Source organism: Manis javanica, chromosome 11 (assembly GCF_040802235.1).
Source record: "Manis javanica isolate MJ-LG chromosome 11, MJ_LKY, whole genome shotgun sequence".
Classification (NCBI taxonomy): Eukaryota; Metazoa; Chordata; class Mammalia; order Pholidota; family Manidae; genus Manis; species Manis javanica.
In genome coordinates this window covers 54,951,532-54,978,675 of record NC_133166.1, presented here as the reverse complement: position 1 = coordinate 54,978,675, position 27,144 = coordinate 54,951,532, and the positions used below count along the sequence as shown (strand labels likewise).

At 41.3% G+C, this 27,144-nt stretch overlaps 1 protein-coding gene across 7 annotated transcripts in view; it reads left to right on the top strand.

Moving 5' to 3' along the window:
• Positions 1-25,916, top strand: part of SLC1A2 (solute carrier family 1 member 2) — a 137,746-nt gene extending 111,830 nt beyond the window's left edge. For 6 of the 7 annotated variants that reach the window (XM_017672130.3, XM_073216403.1, XM_017672131.3 and 3 more), the window contains 3 exons: positions 372-506; positions 12,545-12,776; positions 16,669-25,916. In XM_017672130.3, coding sequence (XP_017527619.2) covers positions 372-506; positions 12,545-12,776; positions 16,669-16,740 — 439 coding nt within the window. In that variant the 3' untranslated portion in view covers positions 16,741-25,916. Of the gene's footprint in view, positions 1-371; positions 507-12,544; positions 12,777-15,877; positions 15,949-16,668 lie in introns of all 7 variants that reach the window. The other variant, XM_073216402.1, reaches the window with a different exon arrangement.
• The last annotated feature ends 1,228 nt before the right edge of the window (positions 25,917-27,144 follow it).

Sequence of the window (27,144 nt, the reverse complement as noted above, 5' to 3'; positions counted from 1 at the left end):
GGCGTAATCAGAAATGAATGCAGTGGTGTTCCTGTGGGAAGACTCAGGGTGATTTGTTTTTCTTCTTTAATATTTTCTTGCCTGCTTTCAGAGCCATGCTTACCTTATTTGAGCCCTGTGATATATTAGGCTAACTGGATGTCATGATAAGGAGAAGGCTCCAATCCATGAGTTCATAAGCTTACAGCATAGTTGAGTGGAATCAAACAGACCCTAATTCCTGGGTCTAGTACTCCAGATTTCTCTATTCCTTAGGAAGGAGAGGGATTTTATGACTGCTGGGAAGATTAGAGCTTAAAGTTGCCAGCCAGGGATGGTTTTTGCTAAGGCCTCTTTCTCTTCCTGTGACCTGGCCTCCTTTGTTCTCACAGCCTCACGGCCACGCTGGCGAGCGTAGGCGCAGCCAGTATCCCCAGTGCCGGCCTAGTCACCATGCTCCTCATTCTGACGGCTGTGGGCCTGCCAACGGAGGACATCAGTCTGCTGGTGGCTGTGGACTGGCTGCTGTAAGTGCTTGTGGGAGGGGTTCTGCTTGGGATGTGAGGACTGCCTCCTAGGGGTGTACAAGGAGCAAGGTTACACCCAAGATCAAAGCCAGTCACCAGGGCAACTCCCTCCCTTTCTCCCTTCCCTCTTCCCTCTAATAATCACTGAATGCCTTCTTGGGAACCAAACAAGAAAAGGAATTCTTGAGGGCCTCACAGTCTAGTGGCAATCAGATAAACCATAATTTGAAGTTAAGAGCACAGCAATAAGAAACCAACTACTAATGCATGCAAGAGAGCTCAGTACATTATGCTGAGTAAACGAAACACAAATATATGATTCCATTTATATGAAGCGCTAGGAAAGACAATATAATTTCTAGTAATAGAAAGAGATCAGTGGTTGCCTAGCCCAGCAGTAGGGGCCTGAAGATGAACTGGGTAGGGGCACGAGAATCTTTAGGAATGATAGACATGTTCCATATGCACAGGTGTCCACATTTGTCAAACTCATCAAACCATGCCTTTAAAATGGGTATATTTGATCATACATAAATTACACTTCAGTAAAGTAGGTTACAAAATAGCACATACCCCAAAGGACAGTGATGAAAAGAGGCATCCGTTCCCGGTCTAGGACAGAAGGGCAGAGAGGAGGAATCAGGAAACCCTGCAAATGGCACCTAAATCTGAGTGCTCACTAAGGTATCAGCCACTACAGCAAGCAATCTATGTCTTCCTCTTACAACAACCCTGAAAGTTTGGTTATTACTTGCATTTTATAGTTGAAGAAACTGAGGTTTAGGAAGGTAAAGAGACTTGAGGATCAACAGAAATTTGATTCTAGGTCTAGGTTTTGGGGAGCACCACCTTCTTAATCATGGCCATGTTCCACTTCAAAGGCAGTGATTGCTGAGCTGCACTGTCACTCATAGGTGGACATTACCCAGGTATATGTAAGCAAAGGGGGAAATAGAGCATTCCAATCAAGTCTGAGGCCAGCCACAGTGTGGGGCGACAGTGTGGGAACCCACAAGTGGGTTCGTATTTTTGGGGCACAAACCATGAGTCAGGGAGTGGCAAAAGGTTGGGCTAGATGGACACCCTCCAGGCCATGAAGAGGAGCTTGAAATTGACTGTACAAACAGCCCAGTTAGTGCTCCCAGTGAAGGCATTTTCCTAATGTAGGGCACTGTTAGAACACCACCCATTCACAAAGGTGGACAAGTCCTCTTTCGCATGGTTGGAATCTATCCCTGATAAGGGCGCATCTGGCCTCTGATATTCTGTGGGATGTAGGCTGATGTTTCCTGTTAGTCTTGGACCCAGATGACAGGGGCTGGAGGATGCCGTTGGCTTCAGTGTCAGAGATGCAGAGTGACAAATGCTGTTGCAGAGGCCCAAGGCCAACATTTTTCTCATTACATTTTTTATTGAAAAATAGTTGACATACAATATTATATTAGTTTTACTTGTACAAGATGGTGACTTGACAGTTACATACATTATGAAATGCTCACCACAATAACTGTAGTTACCATCTGACACCATGCAAAGTTATTACAATATTACTGACTATGTAGTACTTTTCAACCCTGTGGCTCATTTATTTTGTAACTGGAAATTGCCACAATAACTGTAGTTACCATCTGACACCATGCAAAGTTATTACAATATTACTGACTATATTGCCTATGTAGTACTTTTCAACCCTGTGGCTCATTTATTTTGTAACTGGAAATTGCCATATGGAGGGAGTGGGGGTTGAGTTAAATAGGTGAAGTGGATGAAGAAGCCCATACATTCTTTAAACCATTCTATATACCAGTGGCAATTTCTCTGACATTTATTAGCAGAGCATTGAAGAGCCAGAAGCCCCATGTAATGGACTTGCGTTCCTCCCATGCTGAGGCAGCAGTTCTTCCCCCACATTCACCCTTCCACAGAGCGTGAGTGGCTGAAGGGAAGAGCCTGTGGAGAGGCCTGAAGGAAGCCTGGCCTCTTCCTGAAACTTGCCTATTAAGGTTTACATTAGAAATGAGAGGTGGCTCCCTGACATAATCTGTTTGACTCAGAAGGGCTTCCAGAAAGGTCCTGGATCTTCCTGACTGATTCTTTCATGACCAGGGAAACGCTCTGGAAAAGTCTTTCATGGGAAGGTGAAGAGCAGATGAAATAATCTCTTATCCATCTGCTAATCTCAGCTGGTGGTAGTGGGGTCCTCTGAGCTATCTGGGTTGTTCTCTGTGCCCTATGAGCACACAGTAGGATCTCAATAAATGCATGCTAAAGTTAACCACAGAATTGCTGGGTGATGACCAGGGGATTTTCCATACAAGAAGACAGAGGAATCTGCCCAAAGTCCACCTGCTTCTCCTGTGACTTCTGCTTACTGCGTCCTCTGCCTCTTTGCCCCGTGAGCATCCAGACCTATGTTGCCACTGAGCATCCCTTGCCTGCTGTGACTACCTTGCCTAGCCTCTTCTTGGGCTTCTTTCTAAGGCCTGAAATCCACCATTAGAGATTCACCTAAAAATAATTATTGTAGAATCTGCCTCTCCCCATTACAATGCAAATGCGTTTGACTAGGAAAAAATGCATGAATGTTATCTGGAATGATGAAACAAGCTGACATTTGGTGGGTATCACAGTGTTCTTTACACCTGTTAATAGTGAATCTCTAAAGAGCCCTATAGTGTTTCACAGATGAGGAAACCAGGAATCAGAAGGGTCAAGTCTCTTGCCCAGGGCAGAGCAGAGCTTGTGTGGCCCGATCAGAGCCCTTCCTCTCAGCCTACACACCTTCTTAGTTAGTTCCAAGCCATCTACCAGTGGGGAGGAGGAGCAGGGAGGTCCAGAATCAGACAGGTTAGGGAAGACAGGCCTATTAGGGTTATTGTAGTTCTACATACTAACCAGAGAATTTTTTGTTTGACCTCTTTCCCCCCCCCCTTTCAGGATTAAAACAAAATAAAAGAAAAATGGAGACAAATGGTCTTCCATGAAGGTCTCAGCCACTCTTAGGATTCAAGCCTCCTGCCTCAGGAGGTCAGCCATTACGGGCTTTGGCCTCTTGGCAGTCATTTGCTCTCAGACCTGTGGGATGAGAGTCATTCTATGAAACATCCAAGATCCTGCCTAGTTCTGACCTAAATGCCAGTGAATGGAATAGGAGGGCTGGGTCCTCTCCCGTCACCCCACAGGCGCTCACATGCTCATACTTGCACGGAGAGCAGGGTGTCCTAACTCCGGGGCTGAACTGTGCTGGCAGAAGGGAGTTGGCTGAACAACAACAAAAAACATGATGATACATTTAGATTAACCATATTGATGAAAGTGTGTATGAGAAAACTCAATCCCAGGCTGGCGCTAGAAAAAAAGGAGCAAATGAGGTGCTCTTCTCTAGTTCTGGGGTTGGGTCTCAGATGGGGGAGCTGTGTGACCAAGGGAAGAGAGGCAAAGAGGCAGGAGCCCTGGGTCTGAGCTCTGCACTCACTGTCTGTACGATCTGGGCAAGTCACTTACGCCCTGGACATCAGTGCGTCGTGTTTACAGTGGGGATAATAATTTGTCAGTTTGAAAGCAGAGTTGAGACCCAGTGCCCTTGAGTGCCCTCCTAGTTTTGAGACTTAGACTAGGATTCTGCTGGTGATGGATGTTTGTGTATAAATAAGCATGAACACTCCTTTTAAAAAGAGAAGAAAAGGGTAGGGTAGGGGATCCTGGGAAATGTGCATAGGGGTCTGTAGCTAGGTCAGGTCTGCTTTGAATTACTAATGGTGCCACATTCTTTCTCACCAGCAAGAGGAGTTCTGGAAACTCACTCTTGGTCGTGCGCTCTGTAGCTGTTGGGTGCCCATTAATGTGTGAGTGGGGTGGGAGAGGAGCTGAGGTGTGGTGCAGGGGAAGGCTGGGCGTGCCCTCGTAATGTAGTCTGTGGAGGAAAAGCAGAGAAAAAGAAAAGGGGGGAGATTTTTTCCCTCTCCCAGCCAGGTTTGTAAGCTTTCATAACTCTAGCAATTTTTCAATTTCAAACCAAACAAAGCCTGCAGTGACATTTAATGTGCCCTAGTGCTTGCCAGCCACTGGAGACCAGCCAGCCTCATTACTGTCTGCCAAGCTCTGGATGCTTTTCAACAGGCAGGCTGAGCTGCTCTGCAAATGTCATGGCAAAAACCAAGATTCAGAGCCCTGATGGGCAGGGCTGGTAAGACCAGAACCTTTCCAGGGTCGAAGAAGCCCTTTGTGTCAGGAATCCCTGGCAGACGTTCTGAAGACAACTTGCTGACACCCCTCTCCCTCTGAGGAGGCAGGATGGAGTGAGAACTGGGAGCCAGTATCAGGGAGAGGTGATTAATAGCTGGGTCTGGCCACAGGTGGAAAGAGGAAAGCCAAAATAAAATAAAACCCAAGGGGCTCTTTGACCCATTTATCACAAAAGGTTCCTGGTGAGATAATTTCTGGGAACCTACTTACTAGTTGGGAGATAGATGGCCCTTATAAGGAAGACCTTGGAGTGCCTCTACCCTGCAGGGCGGTCTCTGAAGGTTCCCCCACTTGCACCCCTGTCTGGAGAGAATAGGGCAAGGATTCTCAGACTTGAGTGAACTCCAAAATCTCCTGGAGATTCAGGAGGTCTGGGGTGGGGACTGAGGATTGACTTCTAACCAGGTCCCAGGTGATAACAATGCCACCCAGGGACCTCACTTCCAGATAGAATGGACAGGGATAGGGAAGGGGGAGCAGGAGATGCTGTCTGTGGGCATATGACCACCTCTACTCTTTTTTGAGCACCAGTTGATAGTTTATGCATCCATTCAATGAAAATAGATAGAAAGGACTCAGGATTCTAATTAGTGAGTACTCCTTAATTGCTAGACATTGTCCTAACACTGTGCATGAACTTGTTTAAAAGTTGCAGTCAATTATAACCAGCTAACAGTACTATCCCCGTTTTATAGTTGAGGAAACTCAGGCTCAGAGAGAAGTAACTTGGATCCTAAATTCGTGGATATGAAGTGACTCACCTGGGATTCAAACCGAGACTATTTGGCTCATCTTTGGGGGTTCCATGCCCTACAGTCTGGATTCTCATTCCCTTATTAAGACATATGCATGCATATACACACACAAAAATGATTTAACCCCTACTCAGTGTCTGGTGGAAAAGAAAACCTATTCCTACATCCACTATACTTCTAAAGATTCTAGGGACTTATGTTTAAGTCCTTTGCTTTGACGTCCCACTTCCACTGAATTCTTTTCTACATCTTTCCTTATCTCCAGTCTTTGTCAACCTCAGCAAGGAATGTGACCCTTTTCTACTAAGTCCTTCCCTCTCCTGCCAGAATGTCCAAGTCAAGGCACTGTAATTGCAGCTCAGTGTGGGCGAGGCTATAGTTCTGCAAACCAAAATCATTTTTTAATGTATTGCAAAGGAAATATGTGCTCATGGCAAAACATGGGGTGGGGCAAAGCTCAGGAGAATTGTAAGATGAAAAAGAGAAAACCTCTCTTCTCCTACAAGTTAATCTTGTCTTGTTTCTCTGAAGTAATTACTGTTAATAAGTTCAGGGAGCACAGAAAACAATTTAATATTAGGCATCCAGTTTCTTTAAAAAAAAAAAAAAAGATCCTTTCGTGTTTTCCAGCTCGGGCGTCTCTCCCTGCACTGTTCCTCCTTCAGTCCCTCTGCTTTCCTCCCTGGCCGGGTCTCCTTGCCTTTCATCTCTATATTCCCCCTGCTGTCAGGACTCCTTTCCTGTTTTCATACACAAGGAAATTTGGGCTCTCTGGGTCTCCCTTCTCCTCCTCCTAGATCTTGTCTTGTGTCCTAACTTTTCAACATTATGACATCCAACCAGATGTTTGCTAAACAAAAGACAGTTCTTTCTAGAGTTAATCTGCCTTCTAAAACCAACACTCCATTCACACACATGCTCACCCTCTTCCCTGCCCTGCCTGTGCCATAAGCAAATGAAACAGGGTATCAGCCCTCAAAGAGCTGTTAAAAACAAAATTCAACCAAGTAAATTTGCAGATCTGATTGGGTTTATTAAGGGATTCATGAATCAGGCAGCATCCCTTCTAGAAAGTAGTGAGAAGGTTTTTATAAGCAGGAGTATGGGGCAAGAAGTTATTAACAAGAGAAAGAAAGGATTTGTTTTAGGCCTGGTCACCTACCCTAAAGGTGAATCCCAGGGGGTCTTGTCATACAGATGACCTCATCTTTGTTTTGCAGGGTGGAAAGAGTGCTGACCAGAAAATTCATGGCAGACCTCATTGCTGGGCAAGGTTCAGAGGGCAGTTAGGTTAGCCATTGAGCGAGGTTTGGTGACTTGCTCTAGCACAAGTGACTCTATTTTGGGCTTGTGGCTTTTTTTTCAACAGAATTTGTAGTCTCGTAATTGGGACAGATGTGGTCAAAAAATCCCAACAGAGTGTGCAAGATGCAAAAAGAGGACTGTATTCAGACTTGGTGGAGGAATAGGAGAGGAAGAGATTTTCCTCCTTCTTCTTTGGCTAATGATGAGCAGTTAGCACTAGGCACTGAGTTTGTGTGCAGTTTGCCAAAGGACCTTCAGGGGACGGCCACCCAGTACGGTTGCAGTTACAGTCTTCTCAACACACCTGGAGGAGGGCGCTGCTTTCCACATTTTACATAGAAAGCAGAGCAGGAACAGCTAAGTAACTCACCCTGCTGGAGCCAGTTGCAGTCCAGGCTCTAACCCAAAATTTGCACTCTTAACCATTGCTTTGGTGGGCCCTCCTTCCCTTCCCAACCTAGTGTGGTTTTACCCACTGGATGCCCAGAACAATGCCAGCCTTCTGAGGCCTGAGGCCTCAGGGGACCCCTCTGCCACACTGTGCATCCTGCATTCTGAGAAACACACATGATGGTTTAGTTCTATGAATGTTAAGTTGAATCGTATGAAATTGCTACTATTTGACCTTTCAGAACTTACAGAAATGGCAGTTTCCTGTGGTTCTCCCCAATGCAAGGAATCAGATGAAGTCGGGGTGACCCTGAAGCCTTGGCACTGTTCCACTGTGAGAATTAAGGCTTTCAGACAATCCCACCATCTTCCTGTCAGACACTTTAGACAAGAGAGAGAAAAGAGAGTGAACACCTTGGCAGCTGCTTTCCTTTCAGGGAACCAGACCTGGTGCCTCAGTGTGAACCAGCCCCTCTCTCATTTTTGGTTCCTGGTGGCCCCCACATGTATGCCATCTGTAGAGAATCTCATTCAATTAAAGATTCTGCTTTGTTCCCTATTGTTGCTTTCTCACAGTCCTGACACATGTCCAGTCCCAATGATAGCACGAGGCACTCTGAAATTCTTTTTAACAAGTAGCCTAAAAGTTCTTGAAGTCAGCAGGGTTTCTAGAACGAATGGTCAGGGTTGGTTGTGAGAGAAAATGAAAGTATTTGCTTATGGAGAAATTTTCCATGTGTGAACCACAAACTCCCATATCCTGCTTTTGGCCAGAGTTGGACTTTCCCAGAGTTGGTTAGACATTCCCCTGGTGGCCTCAAAAGCAAACCAAAAAGTCTTCTATCTTTTGTCTCCCTCCATCTACCATTCCCTCTCCTCACCTACTCAGTCAATTTTCTTGAATAAGTTTAAATGTAATGTCTCCACTTCCTCCCTTCTCATTCAGTTTTCTACCTATGTTAAGCTAGCTTCCATCTCTACCTCTGTACTGAAACTATCCTTGCAAGGTCAATAATTGCCTGTGTTGCTAAAACCAAGAGAAACTTCTTTTCCTTACCATATCTTACCTCTAGGTAGTGATTGGCATTGTCCACCATACCCTTATTTTTGAATGCTTCCCCCAAACACTTCTAGTTTCCTTCTACCTTTGCCGACTCTTCTTCCATTGTCCATTATTAAATGTCGGTGGCCCTCAGGGTTCTAGACTGGATGGAGTGCTCTTCGTACTCCACCTTCTCTCCAAGGATGAGCTAGACACACCTGGGGCATCTGCCCATGGCTCTCTAGGTGTTGACTCCTAATTTACTACCTGCAGTTCAGATGTCTTTTCTGATCTTTAGTCCGTATTGCCAACCACTCATGGGACTTCTTCCCTTTGCTGGGTCTTAGCCCTCACACTCAGTATGTTCAAGCTGACACCACAGTTGCTTCTACCCCAACCAGGTGTGTCCCGTCCATATGGTAGCATATGGCCACCCAGAGCAGAAACCTGAGAGGAATCCTCGACTCTTTTCTCTTTTTTTCTCTATAACCAACCAATCCTCAAGTCCTGTAATTCTGTCTCCTAAATCCATCTTTCTCCATATCACCACATCTTCACTAAGTGGACTTTAAGTCTTCCAGCCTTGTCCTTCTTAAGTCTGTTCTTCCTAATGGAAGAGGTGTGATCTTTCTCTTCAGTAGCTCCTCATTACACTTGGAATAAAGTCCTAACTCCCAAATGTGGCTGATGAGGCCATATGGGATTTGGGTAGTTCTTACTTTCTGCCCCCCACTGGACTCATTAGCTATCCTGGATGCTCCTGAGTATTCCTTCCTTCTAGATTTCATACATATTATTTTTCTCTTCTCTTAGCTCATTGACTCACTTATCTTTAGGATCCAACTTGAGACACTTCTATTCAAGCCTTTCCAGGGGCCAAGTGTGGACAAAATGTCCTACCTACAAAGCTCCATAGCACCCCCACTTATTCCTATTTGAACATTTATCTCACTCGACTGGGGGACACAGACCAGTAGACAGAGTGTAGGTCCTTGGGGAGAAGGGAACACAGGAAAGGCCTTTCTTTTTGTTCTTTGCTGCCTGGACACCTGGCATAGTGCCCAACACATACTGGGTGCTCAATACACATCCGTTGATTAAATAAATAGACTAACAAAGAACTCAGCAAGGATTATTAGAGTCTGGGCTCTTCTTGTTTCACTTAGCCATTTTCATGTTCATGTGCTCTGCAATCTTTAATGAGTACTTAAGGCATACTGAATATTTCCCCATTTCATTTACCCTCACATCCTCCTGTGAAGTTGGGGTAACCCCATTCCATATTTCATGCTCAGGTGAGAAGTAATTTGCTTGAAGTATCAGAGTCACAACTCTTGGGTTAGTGTTCTAGCCCTAAGTTGAGGCCCCTTCCTCCTTGATTTTGGTATCAAATATCAGTAGACTTTCATTCTATCCAAGTCTGTCTTCCATTCCGGTCCTGATGGCTACTTCCTTTGGCCAGAGTTCCTTTTTGAATTCAAGGAGATCTGAGAGTATGGAAGAGATATGAGCATGAACAAATCTGGGAAAAGCTCACTCAAAAATCCTATTCCAAAAACTTGGTTCCATGGCTGCTCAGGAGAGTAGAGATTTAGTGTCAAACAAAGAAAGTCAAATGTTGAGGAAACAGAAGTTTATAAATTTGTATCACCCATTTGAGGACTTTTCAAACTGAAAAAGTCATTAACCTTTGAACATAGTATTTTGTGCTTTTGCCCCCATGGTGGATTATGAGAGATGGTAATCCCCAAAAGGGGGAAGAACCAGTATATAATGAGTATCAATTATGGGTCAGGAATTGGTTTTATCTTCTCTAAATCCTAATCGGTATTTTGGCTGCATAAGAAAAATTCTGGTTGAGGAAGTCACCCAGATCACACAGTTAGTAAGTGGCTGAACTCAGTTCAAAATCAGAGCTGATTTTGCATCATGTGTCAAGACAGTGGGTTCTGGAGTCACACTGCCTGTGTTCAGTTTGGATCTGTGACTTCACTAGAATGTTTGACTTTGGGAAGTCACATGATCTCTCTGAGCCTATGGCTTCATCTCTTAAATGTGGATAATAGTACTTACTATAGAGTTGTGGGGAGGATTAAATAAAGGAATATCTACAAAGTATATACCTACACATATTAGCTGTGATATAAATGCTAGCTACCATCATTATCATCATCATCATCACCACCACCACCACCTTTGGCCCCTCTACTTGCCAGTAAGGCAGATTCTTCTGGGCCATGAGGTAAATGGGTGCTCAGAGCATTCCTCTTGAAGACTTTGCCACTCTTTGAAATTTAATAATTGGTCAGGGGTATTGGGTGCATGACTCAGAACACATACCAGGAGGGACCAAAAGTAGTGTTGAGAAGTAACAAAGTAGACCGCAAATGTATGATGGACAAATAACTCAGCTGGCTAGTTGGGAGTGCTGCCGTAGGAACTGTCCTATAAATAGGGTTAAATATTTTCAGGTGGAGGTATTGTAACTAGGCATGTTTGGATGTACTATCTAGGAGCTGCCAAAAATACATGTGAATTGACTTGATATGATTAATACTAATGTTAAAAGTACACATCATGTAATAATTAATGTTTTGTGAGTTCTTACTAAATGTCTGGAACTATGCTAAACACTGTTATCCTATTTAGTCCTCACAATGGCCTTTATATAATAGACATTTTTATTACTTCCATTTTATAGATGATGCAACTAAGGCCTACAAATGTTAAGTATGATCAGGATTCTCTAACAGATAAGGGGAAGAACTGGCATTTGAACCCAAGTTAGGCTACCTCCAAAGTCCATGCTTTTTCTTAACTGTGATTCCTTCTTATACCCTTACTTTGGGGTTTCTTAGCAACCTCTACTTCAAGTGCCTGATTTTGTGGATGACCTTAAGACCCAGTGTTCATTGATGTACAGACTCTATCATCCTGAAGCAGATTCTCCAAAGTAGAAGGGCACAGAAGAACATGCTCAGATGGAGAGATGCCCCTGAGAGTTGAAGTCAGGCTCTGATCTTTATTTTTTCATGGGCAACATCTTCCTGCTTGAAACCAGGGTAGCTGGCTTACAAGCTTCTTGCAAGGGAGCCAAGCCAGACTCTTCCTAGTGCAGCTTCATTATTATTATTCTCTAATGAGAAACAGATTTGATCATAGCAACTAGAATTTATTTTGGGTCTTTGTTCCAAGAGCCAATTAAGGTTTCCATTTTGCCTTGAACTAATTCTAGTATCCTTATATATTTGTAATAGAAGGCTGGAGTGTTCTGGATTAAGCTATCTCAGCAGTATCTTTACCTAAATACCTTCGTGTGTGGGGGTGTGTGTGCGTGTGTGTGTGATTTTCTAGCATCCTTCTCTATAAGACTTTTGGTATCTTGTAAACATGGTCAACTGGACTCTCCACACTGATTGGAACTTATGGATGAGAGATGATAACTTACTCCTAAGAACTTAATTAGTTTTCCTGGTGATGACCTTCTAAGAGGAAGCATGCTCAAGCATCCCATTTTTTCAAATCAGAACTTGAGAAGCAAGATTTGAGGAAAGCTTTTTCTTAACATTTCCTGGTTCAAGAGGCATTCTGGAAAATCTAATTTTTTTAGGTTAACAGAGAGGGCAAGGCAAAGTATTTGGTTTTTCCAGGATACGTAGTCACTACACAAATTGGTCAGGGAGAAAATTGTGTGGGGTTTCCCACCTAACACCTGTGTCTGTGTATTTGTGTGTTTTGGGGGTTGGAGGAGACTGGAGTGCAGGGGAAAAGACAGTGTTAATCTTGAGCCTTATAAAAAGATGAGTTTTCTATTAATGGGAGAATTCACAGGTGGTTACTCTTTCCTGTAGAATTAATCAATAAAATAAGTGGAGGTAAGCTGGGATCTTCAAAGAACAGTTTAAATGAAGAGGAATTGCTGGCTACATTTGGGAGTATCTGGAGCCTGGGTACTAATTCTGAGATCCAGACTCATTATTTCCCCCTAATTCTTCCTTCCCTTCTCTTTTTTCTTTGCTATTGTTTATTGTGTGCTTATCATTCATCAGACGTTATGCTAAGCAATTTACATACATTGCCTCATTTAATTTTCACACAAGCTTATAGAAGTTTGATTGTTATCTCCAATTGACAAATAAGGAAATCAAAGCCCATAAAGATTAAGTAACTTGCCCCAGAGCAGGCAGAGGGAAAGGTTGAGCTAGAACTCAGCCTCATATCTCTCTGGTTCTAGACCTTGACTGCTCAATCACCATGCCATATTGCTTCCTCACTAAATGTTTTCTGTTCTTTGTCCCCAGGGACAGGATGAGAACATCAGTCAATGTTGTGGGTGACTCTTTTGGGGCTGGGATTGTCTATCACCTCTCCAAGTCTGAGCTGGATACCATTGACTCCCAGCACCGAGTGCATGAAGATATTGAAATGACCAAGACTCAGTCCATTTATGATGACATGAAGAACCATAGGGAAAGCAACTCTAACCAGTGTGTCTATGCTGCCCACAACTCTGTCATAGTAGATGAGTGCAAGGTACCTTTCCCGTTAATGGATATTGAGACCTGTATATAACAGTGCATGCTTGATTTCTTAACACAAACACAAAAGCTCTGCATGTATTATCGTCACATTTATTTTTCTAAAGAGTCATGTAACCCAAGCTTCTGTGAGTCCCAGATCATCTAACTCCATGTCTAACATGGTGGGAAATCAACAGGTCTAACCATTAAAGAGCCAATCAGTTGCTTGTTTTGTCCATGTGATGTAAAAGAATCACAAATTTTGTCGGCTTTCTTGAGTATTTTGCCCAAGACTTTGTGGTTTCTAGGACTTTGCCGGCTTTCAGATATTCTATTCTTCAGGTGAAACAGCAAGAGAAATCACCCAGAATCATTTGATTTACATGGTACAAGTATTCCGTACTGCTGTATATCACATATTGGTCAAAATGTGCCCACCTAATTTTGCACAGCTGTCTTTCTCTTAATTATTTTTGTGAGAAGGTGAGTTTTTACCTGCAGTCTCTTTGCTTCAAGAATGGGGAAGCAATTTCAAGTAAAGGATAACTATACTTCAGGACAATTACACATAGAGGTTTTTAAAAAATCACTACATTTCACACACTGCCTGGCAGCACCATCTTTCCTGAAGCATGGATGCTCTGGACTCTTCCAAGCTGCTGGGTGCTAAGCCTTTAAGCGTGATGGGCTCTGTCTAGCCTTCACTGTAACTAATCTGACATTGTCCAAGACAGAGTGAAGCAAACTTGGAGAAACCCTGGCAAGTGAGCAGTCAGTTCCTGAGGTTTGGTTACTAAAATGATTCTAGGCAGCCTTTTTGGTTCCTGTTGACTAGGTCTTATTTAATAGTTCATTTGTTCCTTTATTACTTTTGTGACATTCCAAATACCATGGCTTCTGCCAGGCAACTAAGGATAACACAGGAGCAATTCTCTTCCTGAACTGTAAAATAGGTCTGGAAGTCTAATGGACCAGCCACAGTCTTTGGCTCCTCCCCTCCATGTGAGGTACACACATGGGTGAAACAATCTCTGATACAAATTAAGGACGGACCCCACCCATCAAGAGATAATTACATAAATTAGTTAACTCAGGGAAAACGATCAAATTACTAGAAAATCAGATGTACCTAAAGGGTATACTCCATTCTCCTGGAAAGTTAGTGTTTCCTACATCTACATGAATATGCTAGATTCCCCATCAAAATATTTGTTTTGGTCAAGAAGGGTCAACATTCCTGTGGAAAGACTTTATACTTTATTACATTTAAGAAGTATTTACTGTGTGCCTTGTGGGGTTTAGCTGAGCACCCATCTCCTTCCTATGACCTCCTATACCAAGGGTTTATTGAGTTCCCATTATCTGCAAATCCTGAATAGGCAAAGGACAGCAATGTGAGTGTCCAGTTTTGTAGTGGAGATAAGGCTTGATCCCAAATCACATCCATATAAGGAAAAATAGTAGTATAAAACAAAATGAAATCACCACATATATTTTTAAATTTTCAGTGACATATAGTAGTTACCTGCCTCTGGTGTGGCCCTTTTAGATATTCTCAAGAGGCTTCTTTACAATACTGTTAAATCTTAACATATTTGAAGAAGACACATAGGCATGGAAACATCTTTAGATTTCAAACTTCATGGATTTTTTTTTTCTCTTAAAGGACATCGAGCACATCAGGAGAAATCTGCTACATTTTTTAAACAAAACAGTTCAAGCTCCAAAGGCAAATGTTTGTGAACTGCCTTATCACTTGGATATAAGCCCATGAGGAGAGTAGAGTCACTGTGTCCCCATTTATCACTGCTAGTCCTAGCACCTAAAGCAGTACCCAGCATGCAGTACAAGCTCTAAATATTTGTTATATGTATCTTTTAGCATGTTGACCCGATGCTTTGTTTTGGATAACCTTTTTTGCTGGACAGTTCCAAAGAGATAGTGGCTCAGTCTCTTTCTATAAGCAATGCCTAGCCAACCACCTGCAAACTCATTAGTGGATTAGATGGTGAAATGGCGAAACTGAGCAGGTCATGGAGATGATGAAATGGCCATATTGGTTTAATAACTCTTCTGGCTGTTTGCATTTTTTAGTGAGGTGATTGAGTTTAGTAGGCTGAAGGTTAGTTGGTCCTCACCGTTTGCTAGGTGAGGCAAGTGACTCTTTTCACTCTTGACCAATTAACTAAGTCGACAATGATGTGTACAGGCGGCAGCCAGAACTATGGAGACAAATTTGTGCACTTTCCCTGAATATCTGAGTCATATTTATTCATGACTTTCAACTTCCTTTGAGTCCATTCTCAGTCTCACTGTTTAAAATTAAGATGCGTGACATCAGTGCTTATGGCCAGTCCCTTCCTGTGCATTTCCATTTCCCAGGTGGTTGGAGCAGAGAGGAGTGGAGTGGGTTGGGGAGTAGAGTCCTGGCTTCCTTTAACCCAGACAGAAAAGAAAATGCCAAAAAGTTGCTGGCCCTGCTACTTTTGAAACACAGGCCTGGGTATTTAAACAAGAACAGCAGTAGTAACAAAAACACCACCCCTGATCACTGCCTCATGTTACAAAGGCATTACACCATGGTTTAGGATTTTGCACAGTGATTGATCTGGTTTATCACTGAAATCCAAAGAGGCACATCACAGTCAGAGTGAACAGGCAGCTTTCTTCAGGCACACAGTTTGTTCCTGGCGGTCCTTCCTGACAGATCACTGAAGGGGAAACAAATTTGCTTCAGCTCTGGTCAAAACTTTAATGGCTTCAAGCATTTTTACGTCACATTGGTCTCTTGATTTTCAAATTCTTGCCTTGTAATAGTACTTTGAAGTTATGTAATAGCTTTTAGGTTTTATTTAGAAAAACTGCATGTGGGATGGTCTTTGCCTATTGCATGGTCTTCCTGAAACAATGTGGGAGCCCAGTGGGATTGGAGGAATGAAGAGTTTTTATTTTCACCTGCTTGGTTCTTGAAGGACACTCAATTTTTTGTCCCTAGCATGTTGTGTGTGTTCATAATGCATGCGTTTCACTTCCACTTGGGTAAGAAGGTCAGATTTCTTTCAAACATTGCTGCGTTTGTCATGTCTCCATATCCTAATGCTTCCATAAATCCAGTCTCTCCATTATGTGGAATATCAGTCGTGGGTTTAAGTTTGCACATGACCTTGAGGACAGACAGATGGAAGGTAAGCTAGGAAAACTATGTAGAAGTGGAGGGGGAAGCCTCCCATTCTGTGTAAGGGTTCAGTTCACTTAGCGCCAGGGATAGCCCCAAGCATAATATAGACAGTCTGGTGATTATGTATTTGATTATTAAATGTATGCATTGAAATAACTTAGATAGATATGTCAGTGATCTCAGGCACTTAATCTCCCCTTTTCCTTTTAACTTTTAAAGCCTGGATAGTTTATTTGGCATCCAGAACATCCTGATTTCTGATTTTAAAATTGGACATGAATAAAGTCCACCTGGCCTCACTGCAACTGAACCTTTCACATGCATGAGTAGAACTAGCTGCCTACTTCTGGATTTCCTTTCTGTGTGGTTGTGTGGAGTAGCACAAGGCACTATTTTTTAAGGACTGCATTATTGTGTGATGGGTCTATGGATAGTTAAATGCCCTCACAACTCTAAAAACATAGTAGAGGTTATTCCCCAAATTGCAAAGTATGTCTAAGTAGTCCCTCAATACCTCCCCAAGGCAAATAATGTATTTTTTTAATGTTCACAAATTAGTGTTGAAAACCAAGACTGGCTCAGAATCAATTTGGAAGGAACAACATTTAAAACTAGTATTTAAGTCATATAGTATTCCTGGATCTGGTGCTTACTCCTCCACATAACCCATGGGGTGGTTTTCTGGTTCACGGCCTGTAAGCTGGATGTTGATGATAATTATTTTCAGGTAACTCTGGCAGCCAATGGAAAGTCAGCTGACTGCAGTGTTGAGGACGAACCTTGGAAACGTGAAAAATAAGGATCTGACTCTCAGCAAATTCTTGAATAAAGCCCCCAGCATATCTTATGGTAAAAGAGGATATAAGCAAGCTTTCTTTAAAAAGGAAAAAATAATACATATATTTCTATATTTATCTAATCTGTTAGCTGAGGCTTAGAGGATCTGTTGTAAGCCAGTGATAGGCACAGTGCTCTGTTTTTGCCAAATAATGCTTTGTAACCATTTATTTTCTCACTTGTATTATTGTTTGAATGGATGCTGTTGGAGGAACCAGCTTGAATCGAAGACACCTTCTTGCCAGCTTCCCTTTTCTTTCAAAGTGCAGAACCGTGAATGCTCTTTTCCCAGAGGACAGGAACAATGCAGTGTGGTACACTCCAGGGCCTCGGCATGATGAGCAGACGTGCAGTGTGTTAGGCCTTCAAGTGTTCTCCACGCTTTGCCTTGTTATGCACAAGAGATTCTGTTAGAAGCCTCTAGAAGTAATTATCTTTAGATGTCTTATAGAGTTTGCCCATGTGTTGATTAAAAGCAAGTACCTGTCTTAGGGAACTTAGACAATTTGTGTTCTGTCTACTCCATAAGCTCAGTGTTTCCAAGAGAGTTGCACTGGGAGCCATACTCTTAAAGGTCACTGATTATGGAAGCCACTGAGTGTCTGCTCTACCCAATCTAGATGGAGGAAAAATTATTGAAGTTGCAAAGTGTGTTTCATAATTTGCTCTAAATGTGATAATGGATTAAGATGTAATTTGCGTATACCCACTGTATATACTGACAATAGTCAGGAAGCACAGTCAACATAAATTTTAACCAGATTCAAATACAAAGTCTTTTATGTTTGGTTTGTATCCACCCAACATAGTGAAACCAACAGAGATTATTTGATCTATGCTTCACTTTATTTGTTTCACCCATAAAATTCTTGTTTAGGTTTCTAGTGAAAAAGACAATTTTAATCCCCAAATTATTTCAATCATATTCTCATCAAACTAGAAAACCTAATCATTACATTCTCCTAATATGTGGAGAACAGTTGTGTTGGCTGTGCCTCTTTGAATATCATCTCTTGATATAAACAAAACATTGTCATTTATCTAACATGTAGAAAGCTTTTCGTTATATTATATCAAAGCACATAAAGGCAGCTACAGGACACAGTTGGAAGCAGAGCCAATCTTCCTCCCCAGTCTTCTCTGTGGAACGGAACAGAAAACAAAGTGCAAAACCCTATAAAGGTGGAAAACCCTATAAAGGTAAAATCAGGGCAGCCATGAGCCATGACGCGGGAACAAGGATGGCTCTACACAACATCACAGATGGAGTCTTTTCAAGGCTATGAAAGTCTAAGGGAATAAATACTGGAACCGGCGTAGCACAGTGCCATGTATGTTGCAGGCACCCAACGGATCCTGAATTTTTCAACAAGCTAAATTTTTCATATGTCTCTACTAACATTTTCTCTTGAATAACCCACAGCATTTTCCTAGGATTGCTGGCTTTGGGAATTTGCTGAGGATTTGAACATGAATCATTGAGAAATAAGCATATTTGACCCTAAGGAGTATGCAGAATCTTGGCCCGCGGCGTGGGAGTACAGTGGTCATCTGAGGCCAACTGATGGAGGCTGAGATATTCATGAATAGTCATTGGGTCCAAATTCTCTAGAGAGAGGGTGTTTATGGACATCACATACACTTTATTACCTACTCCTGATGACTTTTTGCTTTCAATCAGATACCTTTGGAACATACAAGAGACATGAGGTTTTGACTGTTTTTCTTTTAAACCCTAGATATTTTGTATAAGGATTACTATTGAGCAGTATTAAGCAAACTTTTGCTTTTTAAAAATGTCATTGGTCTTCATTTTCATCAGATAGATAATTAACAGGATGGCCGAGGATGTGCTGGAATGTAATAGTGGAAAATGCATCCTTTATAGCAGACGTTGTGGGTCAAGGGGCAAGTTTCCAGATTTAGCTGTGAAACTGTTAAGGATTATCTTTAAGTGGTGCTCCCAAGAGCTTTTTTTTCATGAGGAGAAGGATCTAGGCAAGGCGTATAGGAGCTTGTGGGTTTTGCTGTTTAAATCCAGTTTAGCATGTGTGCACACTAACATGTTTCTCCAAGGACTGGTCTCAGAATTGTCTTCCCAAGACTCTGCCTAAATGTCTTCCTGGCTTGCTTTGACTTTGCTTTTTCTTTGTTATCCAGTTAGCCTATAAACATACCAGGGGACAAAGTGTTCGTAAGAAACAAGGTGCACAGCTTAACAAAGCAGGTTTTTCTGGTTTGAGACTGGATGCAAGAAGTTTCAGGAGAATATACTCAGGAAATCACATTTTTCTGAAATTCAACAAGTCATATTAAAAATAAACAATTTCTCAAATTCAGGATTAACCCAAAAATCCAGGATGTATGTAGAGCTGGCATATGATTGTGTCCTCTGTTTCTTTTAGGCCTCATTTATGCTTCTCATGCCATGCCCATTGGGGTTTTTCTCGCCCAGAATATGTGCCATAAACAGAACAAATAGATGCTGAGTATACTTCTAACAACCTTTTTCTAAGTAGGGTATGTATAACCTGTCAGTTATATGCATAGATTTATATTGGTAGATCCAAGACAGATATGAATGCTTATAAAATCTCATTAATATTTGATGATCCATAAATGTCACATTTATATACAGACACAGCAGGCCGGATACACTACTGCATCATGTAAAGTCTGTAAGTCAGGGCTTTGGCAAGACCATTTTGTAGCCTCATTCACTTTTTTTAAGAATCAGAATCATTTCAAGAGAAAACCAACCAAGTAGACTTTAATCCTTCCCTTTCTCATTTCTGTCCTTGGAAACCCTGGAATCATCATTTGATTACCTACTGTAATCCAATTACTCAAATCCTATCAGTGAGAAAAAGGTTCATCTCCCAAAGCAAGGCTTTGCCTTAGATCTTTGAGGACATGCCCCCCATGCAGTGAGCATCAGTGAAGCAAGGCAACCATCTAGATCACACAGATCCTCAATATAGGACTTCTGGTGCTGAGATCTGAAGCAAGTAGATGTCAGATTTAATTCTCTACTTCCTACTGGGTGTGGAAACACAGTCTTATTGCTTACAGAAGTTACCATGTTCCTTAAGAGACAAATACTTCAACTACTGATCAGCCGACAGAGAGTGCCAAAATGCCTACCTCCTGGACTTAGATCTGTGGACGCTGAGAAAGGCTCAGGGGAAATTCAGTTTATGGGGGGATGTACTCCTGGTAGATAATCTCAGGAATCCCAATGACATGTTGAACAGAGGGTCTCAGGTCATTTCCACTTGTGCATTGAGATGTGTGTCATTTGCAAGTATGTCTAGTCAAGAAGCCCTGTGGAGTTGGGTAACTCATCTACTGCACCCCTAAAAGGAAACCCAATCCTGCCGTGGTTTTGCAAATACCACTGCTTGCAATAGCAAAAGTTATGGTATCATATTTCACTTTTGTTAGAATCAAGGTTTTTTTTTCTGTACTATGTTTTCCCATGAAATACAGCAGTAAATAGGTATGCATGCGCTCAGTGAGAATTCTCCATAGTTTGGACTGTTGATGAACAAGTCTCAGCAGCCCTTGCCTGGTCTGATGACTAAAAGTGCTCAGCAGTCACACCCAGTGGCTTTCCCACTCTGCTGCTCTTTCCCTCTTGGGGCCATAAAGTTGTCTGGGTTGCTGGTTTTGTTTTGCTTATTCTTAACTGAATTCATTCCAAAACAAGGAAAAGGACCAAATGGGATTTTTCAGTTATTATAACACTTGCTCTTTGGATAAGAATATTAGAGATTGGGAACCTCAAAAGATTAAGTTTAAGCAAAGGGCCTGAAGGAATTCTGAAGAGAGAGTCAGACATCTGGTTGTTGGAGAAGATTAACGGCCTCAGTATCCGTGGTGATTCTGGCTACAATCTAGAAGGGCCGCTGAGGGCCAACCCAGACAGGTTGCGCTCTAGGCAGATTGTTCTCCTTGGGTGAAGTGAAGTCAGAACTGCTCATGCAACAGTTGCTTCTGATTTTCCCCAAAGGAAAACCCAGCTTCATATTCTTCCCCTCCTTTCTTCTTATGCCACTTATCATTGTTGCTGCTTAAAAGAAAATTTAGTAACCATATGAGTTAGGACAAGGGTTGGTCTTAGAATAGATGGCAGGGAATTGTAATTGAATAGTATTTCATTTCATAGTGTAACAGAGCTAATTCAGGTAATGACGTATAAATGATGAGAACTAACACAATTGGATAAAGGAAACATTTGACTTAGACCCTGCCAATTTTTACCTGAATAACTTATTCAAGTCATTTTATGCCAAGCCTTATTCCTTTCCATATGCAAAATGAGGGGATTGGATTAAAAATCCCCTTCCAGCCCCAAGAATCCATTATATGATCTCTGCTTAATTTCTTCTTTGATAAGATGCTTACTAATACAAATTATTATCTTACCTATATCTTCAGTCAGAGGGGCCCACAGTAATCAATAATCAATTTGCATTTTTCTCATCCCCTTTGGGGAAAGTCAAATGCAAGCCTCTCTCCACTTGGTATTTTACAACAGGCTTGGAAGATAGCCATGTTAATCCACAGTTTGGTGTTTTGGAATAAAAACAGACATCCTATTATAAAACTGCCCTTTCCCTAACTCACTGTCCTAGTAGAAGTAGCGATTCAACTCAAGAGAAAAATGCTACCAGAGTCACCAGGAGGGTCTGGATAAGTCCCCAACCCCCCTCAAGGTTTTGCATCACCCCTGCTATAGCAACAGAGCTCACTCTGAATACCCACAACACGGTGTTACCCACACAGTCCTTACTGCCGACCCAGTGTGGGGATTTGGGAGCTTTTGGCAAATAAACTTGAACATTCTTATGAAATATACAGCAAGACTTACACAATAGCAGCAACTGTCTGTAAATACCTTCCCTCTCTGCCTGTAAACAGACATCCATGCATGCATGAACCTGGGCCAAGTCCTTTCTCTGGAGAGAGATGCAGGGATACTTGATTACATTCATTTACACACATTGTTCTAGGTTTGCATCACACCACAGGTAGAGAAGCTCTGTCTTATAAGAATGGAGTTGTGCTGGCTATCACTGCCCTCTTCAATGCCTGAGGAGTATTTAGGATGGGTAAAACGCATGGTCCATCTGCAGTGGGCACCCTACCAACCCATGGCCTTTGAGCAACTTCTTGCACTTTCTGGTATGGCTGCAATGGGCCACCACTTACATCCTTGTCCTTTGCCTCTGCTAAATATGGAGTAGGCTGGTATTTTTTGCATAGTGACAACTTTATTGCCAGAGAAGACTTCAGGTCTAGATTTGGGAGAGCAAGATAGAAACCCAGGACTAATAGGATTGCGTTAGTTTTTTTTTTTTTTTTAATTTTTAGTGCAGAAGAACTGATGCAAGAGCAGCAGGAAAAAGACTAATTCTCAAATGACCCATATAAGAACCTACAGAAAAGTAAGAGAAGCCTCCAAGTTCTTATTTTGTTCATTCTAAATAATATCCTGAATAACTACTGATGAGATTTTTCTATGTCCAGCCTTACTTCACCTCCCTACCTTCAGACCAAGTATTCATTTTTGTATTTAAAAAAGTCCTTCAGATTTAAAAAAGCCCTTTCTTGCTGAAAATACACCCTGCTACAGGAGCAGACCCCGCTGCTTTGCAGAGTCAGCATTGGACCTAGAGCATGCATAGCGACAGGGCTCCGGTAGCTGTGGAGACATCCTCAGTCCCTGGGTACCTGTTAGAACATAAGAGCCAACTGTTAGTCTTGTCATCACCCCCCCGTGGAGATGGGGATGATGCAGTCAGAATCTTGCTCCTTCTGGGGCTCTGTTTCTTTTCATGGCAACCATTAGCATTCCTGGAAACGGTCTACTACCTTTGGTAGGAGAGAAATGCACACACTAGCCAAGGAAGTTGGTGTAGCACATCTCTGAGGTTTCTCCCCTGTAAAGCGAATTCTTGGAGATGTATGATTAGAAAGCTGGCACTCAGGTTGCATAATACTTCAGGAGAGTAATTTTCCTTACTAGGAAGTCAACCTTTGGCATACAGATCTTTCCATAAATCACCTTAACTCTCCCTCTCCCTCTCTCCCCTGGGAAACCTCAGCATTACATCTCCACATTGCACAAAACAGATCAGATTATCTGGTCACTATAGAGATTTGTATATAGAAAACTACTTTTGTGAGGATTTTTGTATATTGTTTTTCTATTTGTTTTCTATGGCTTGAGGGAAGAGCTGGCAAACTGTGAATCTAATCTGATATTGCTGCCAGCAGATATATTTTGTTTTCCTGGTAAGAATCTGTGTTACCAGGGACAAATATTGCCCTCTGATCAGTATTGCACCCCAAATTCATAAATTCCTCCAGTCTAATCTTACATTCTCTTTAAAACAAATCTCTAGGCTTCTTTGCTATTATTTATAAACATGAGAAAATGTATTTATAGTCCTGAATATTACATGTTTAATGTTGATTTAAACTTTAATAATGTTATAGGTTTGTATCTATTCTTCATAAATCTTTAAGAACTCAGTGCAGACTGAATCAATCTATTTAGTATCTGTAATTTTGCAGACAGATATTTTCTTATGGTATTTTCTATATAACCACATATGTAGAATTGTAACTGATTAGAGCACAAGAAGTTTCTACAGCAGTTTAGAGCTATCAATTATTTCCTGAACATAAAGCCACATTTGAAAAATTTAAGAATCCTGTCCTCCATGATGCAATGAAAAAAAGACCATAAAGAATAAGGAATCACTTAAATCCCTTAGCTTGTTAGGATGTGCATTTAAACAATTAGTCTTTTTAACTTGAGGAACGGTGCTGATTCTCTATTTTTGACACTAGGCCTTGTTTTTCCAGTTAAGCATTCTCAATTTGCATTTAGCAAAAAGAAGGAAAATATAGTGATAGTAGTGGTATCACTTCTCTATCAGAACCTCCCATGCCTTCCTAATGATTTTTGTGAAAATTGGCTTAGGAGAACTTTGAATAGCAGAGATTGAGGGTGAGTGCTAGGAAACAAATCAGAATGGATTTGTTCCAGCTCCTTCTTGCCAATTGGTAGTAGATTATCACATTGTTATGTGAATTGAGCACATATTTTTAAGAAAAAGTAGTACTACTACCAGCTATGAAGCAATACTCTGTCACTGGGACTGGCAGTGGGGACTTAAAGTCACACTGAAATTGTTTAGACCCAGCCCAGGTAGATTCTGTCCTCAGGTGAATAACAATCTATGTAGTTTCCCCAGAAGGCAAACCAATAGCCACAGCAAAGACAAGAGGGTCTTCCTTCCACCAAACCTTTCTGATATGGTTGTACGGCTAGTATTTTTGCCATGTTTTTTTAAAAAATAATTGCATAGAAAATATACTGGTATGTATTTGAACCTGCTTCTCATTAAGCAAACATTAGATATGCGCTCAACTGGCAATGACTGTATTTGTGATTTTCAAGTACAGATAGCTGTCAAAGCATGAAGTTCTTGTGTGTACACAGTAACACTTGGTTCACGCATGAAGAACAGTGCCTATGCACTTTGTGTAGCTATAATGTAGGTATCTATGTGTAATTTCAGTGAAATGTTGTATAGATGTGTTGTAATTTAATTTAAGTGTTATTTTTGGCTATTCATCTAAATGCAGTAGACATGTTGATTGGTGTTTTGGAAACCCTTCTTTTCCATCTTAGATACCTGGTAGTGAATCATTTATCCTCTTTCTTAATGTGATTTGGGAATGTATATCAGTGGAAAACCTACATTGTACTGATGATTGTTTAAAAGTCTGTGTGTGCCCAACATCTTTGTAAATATGCAATTCAGAGCAAGAGAGGGTTGGATGTATGTCATCATGAAAGGCCATCTGACATCTGTGTAATTCATGGTGAATGCAACTGTGGAACTTTCAATTATTTAGGCTTAGGTATGTTTAGAATGAGGACATTTTTCTGCAATCTTCCTTTGTTTTGGTGGATTGGACTCAGAGAAACAAAAGGTTAGTCTGCTTCTGTGCATGTCAGCATCATGACCTTTTTGCCAAGTACATGATACTCAAGACTTAAAGGTTCTAAAGAGCCTTGTCTTCTTTCATTTCTAGAGTCAAGGTACAGGAAAGATATTCATTGACTAACTTCCATGCAGGCAAAACCTCACAGAAGCACAGTTTTGATAGTAAATTGCACATTTGTCTGTACAGATAGAGTATTAGAAGCACAGGAAGGATCAGTGTACAGCTTTGGGGTTACAGAAAGGCAACTGATGAAGCATATCTCATATATGTGAAGGGAATGTGGCCTCTACCTAATAAGCTCTGTGTGCATGTTTTGAGTGATTGAAGATGAGATTAACTAATGCAATTATACACTTGCCTCCTTAAACACACATTCTGTCTAATTATCACTAAGTGGGACACTGTGGGGTCTATAGTTCCTATAACCCCTTTCTCCTCTGCAAGGACAGAGAAGAATGGCCATGTGCATTTGGGAAAGCTGAGTAGCTACTCTCTTTTCACATGAGAAGTGAAACCTAAGAGATCCTGTGAGAGCACAAAGCCATTCATTTTCAGTGGCTTCTCCAATTGTTGGAGTGAGGGGATATATATGGTGGGCAGGCACATTTTCCCTTGAAGATGTGCCTTCTTCAATGCCTGTCAAATTCAGGGTGGAACTTCCTGAAAAAAACCTAGCCTTTGGGTAGGATTCTCTTTGAAGATTCTTGTGTGTCCAGAATGAAAGATAAGCATAATTGCTTCCCTCACATTCACAATCCCCACTGGTCTAAAGTCATGTAGCATAGAGCATCTATAGCACATAGTGTTTAAAGACAAATGAAATGAAAGAAAGATAAAAACTTCAATGAATTTTGTGGTTGTTTCTTATATATGGTACTAGGAAATGCCTTTTTGGCAAAGCATATTTTGAGTAGTTGAGGTCTTCCCCCCCTCCCTCCACCATTAGCTTTATAAGCTTTCTTATATTGTGAACTAATTACTGTAACATTTCATGCATAAAATAACTGGATATTCTTTATATACTGGAAATAATCTGTGAATCCAATATTTCACTAAGTGTTTTAACATTTTTGTATATATCTCTCATCAATAAATGTGGATTCCAATTTCTCTTGGTTGTTGCTTCTCCTTCAATTCCCATTTTAGAGTAGTGTTGTTTACATAGTTAAAATCTTTAGTGTTCCTTTTGGAAAAATTTGTGAATTGAAAACTACTGTGTCCAAATGAATATTTTCTAGGAAGCTTAGATATATGGTAGAGTCACATCTTAGGATCTAAAGTTAGTGAGTTGGACAAAAATAGTATATGATCAAAATTATACTTTTGATTTATACTAGTATGGGCTATCCCCCAAATCTTGGGGGCTTAAAACAACCAAGGGCATCTCTTACTTCTGTGACATGTCCATCACAAGTCGACTGGAGGGGCTCTGCTCCCTGTCTTCCTCATAAAGGGAGTCGGAGAGAGAGTTCATCTTCACACTTTTGCAGTTGCCAAGTGCAGAAAAATGGGACACAGCAAATCTTACACTAACTCTTAAAGCTTCCTCCAAATTGTTACGTATCTCACTTCTGCACATATTTCAATGGCCAGAGCAAGCCACATGGCTCTACCTACTTCAAGGGGGCAAGACGTGCAGCTTTACCAGATGCCCAGAAAGAAAATGGGAAATAGTTGGTCAATAGCTCTAATGACTATCAGGCCATAAAAATTCTTTAAATCATTCATAAAGGATAATGTACATAGTCCTTCAATAAATTTTTCTCTAGCATTGGAAAAATCATTGCTATGGAAGTAAGTGGAAATCATTTAACAGTCATGTGATAGAAATAAAGTTCATATCTTCAAAAGTAGAATCACACAGAAAAACAAGATTCCCCCACATATATATTAAGGTACATATACAGGAATGGAGACCCACTCAGAGAAGAGCAGGTTCTCTTTTCAGACCCCAGGGTGTATACATATTGAGTAGAATGGCTTGGGTTTGTTGAATTTTTCTCTCTTTCTTTTTTATGGGGGGAAAGAAGGCAAATATTTTATTTTAATTAAGTAAAATACATGGATGTAGCATATCACAGTTTTCACCAAAGTCATCAATTTATTTAAATTGTTGGTGAAAAATGGGCACTTCATTTGAAAAAACAGTTTGACTTCTTGGAGTCAAGTCTACATCCCATCTATATTCAAAATGTTACTAAAATGTTATTTACAGAAAATAGGCTCAGCAGTAAATTTTTGAGCCATCATTTTAAGATGGTGAAAAGGATTTCCATAGATCAAAGATAGCAAAGAGCCACAAACCACTATTCTCAATTAACATTTTAATATGGATACA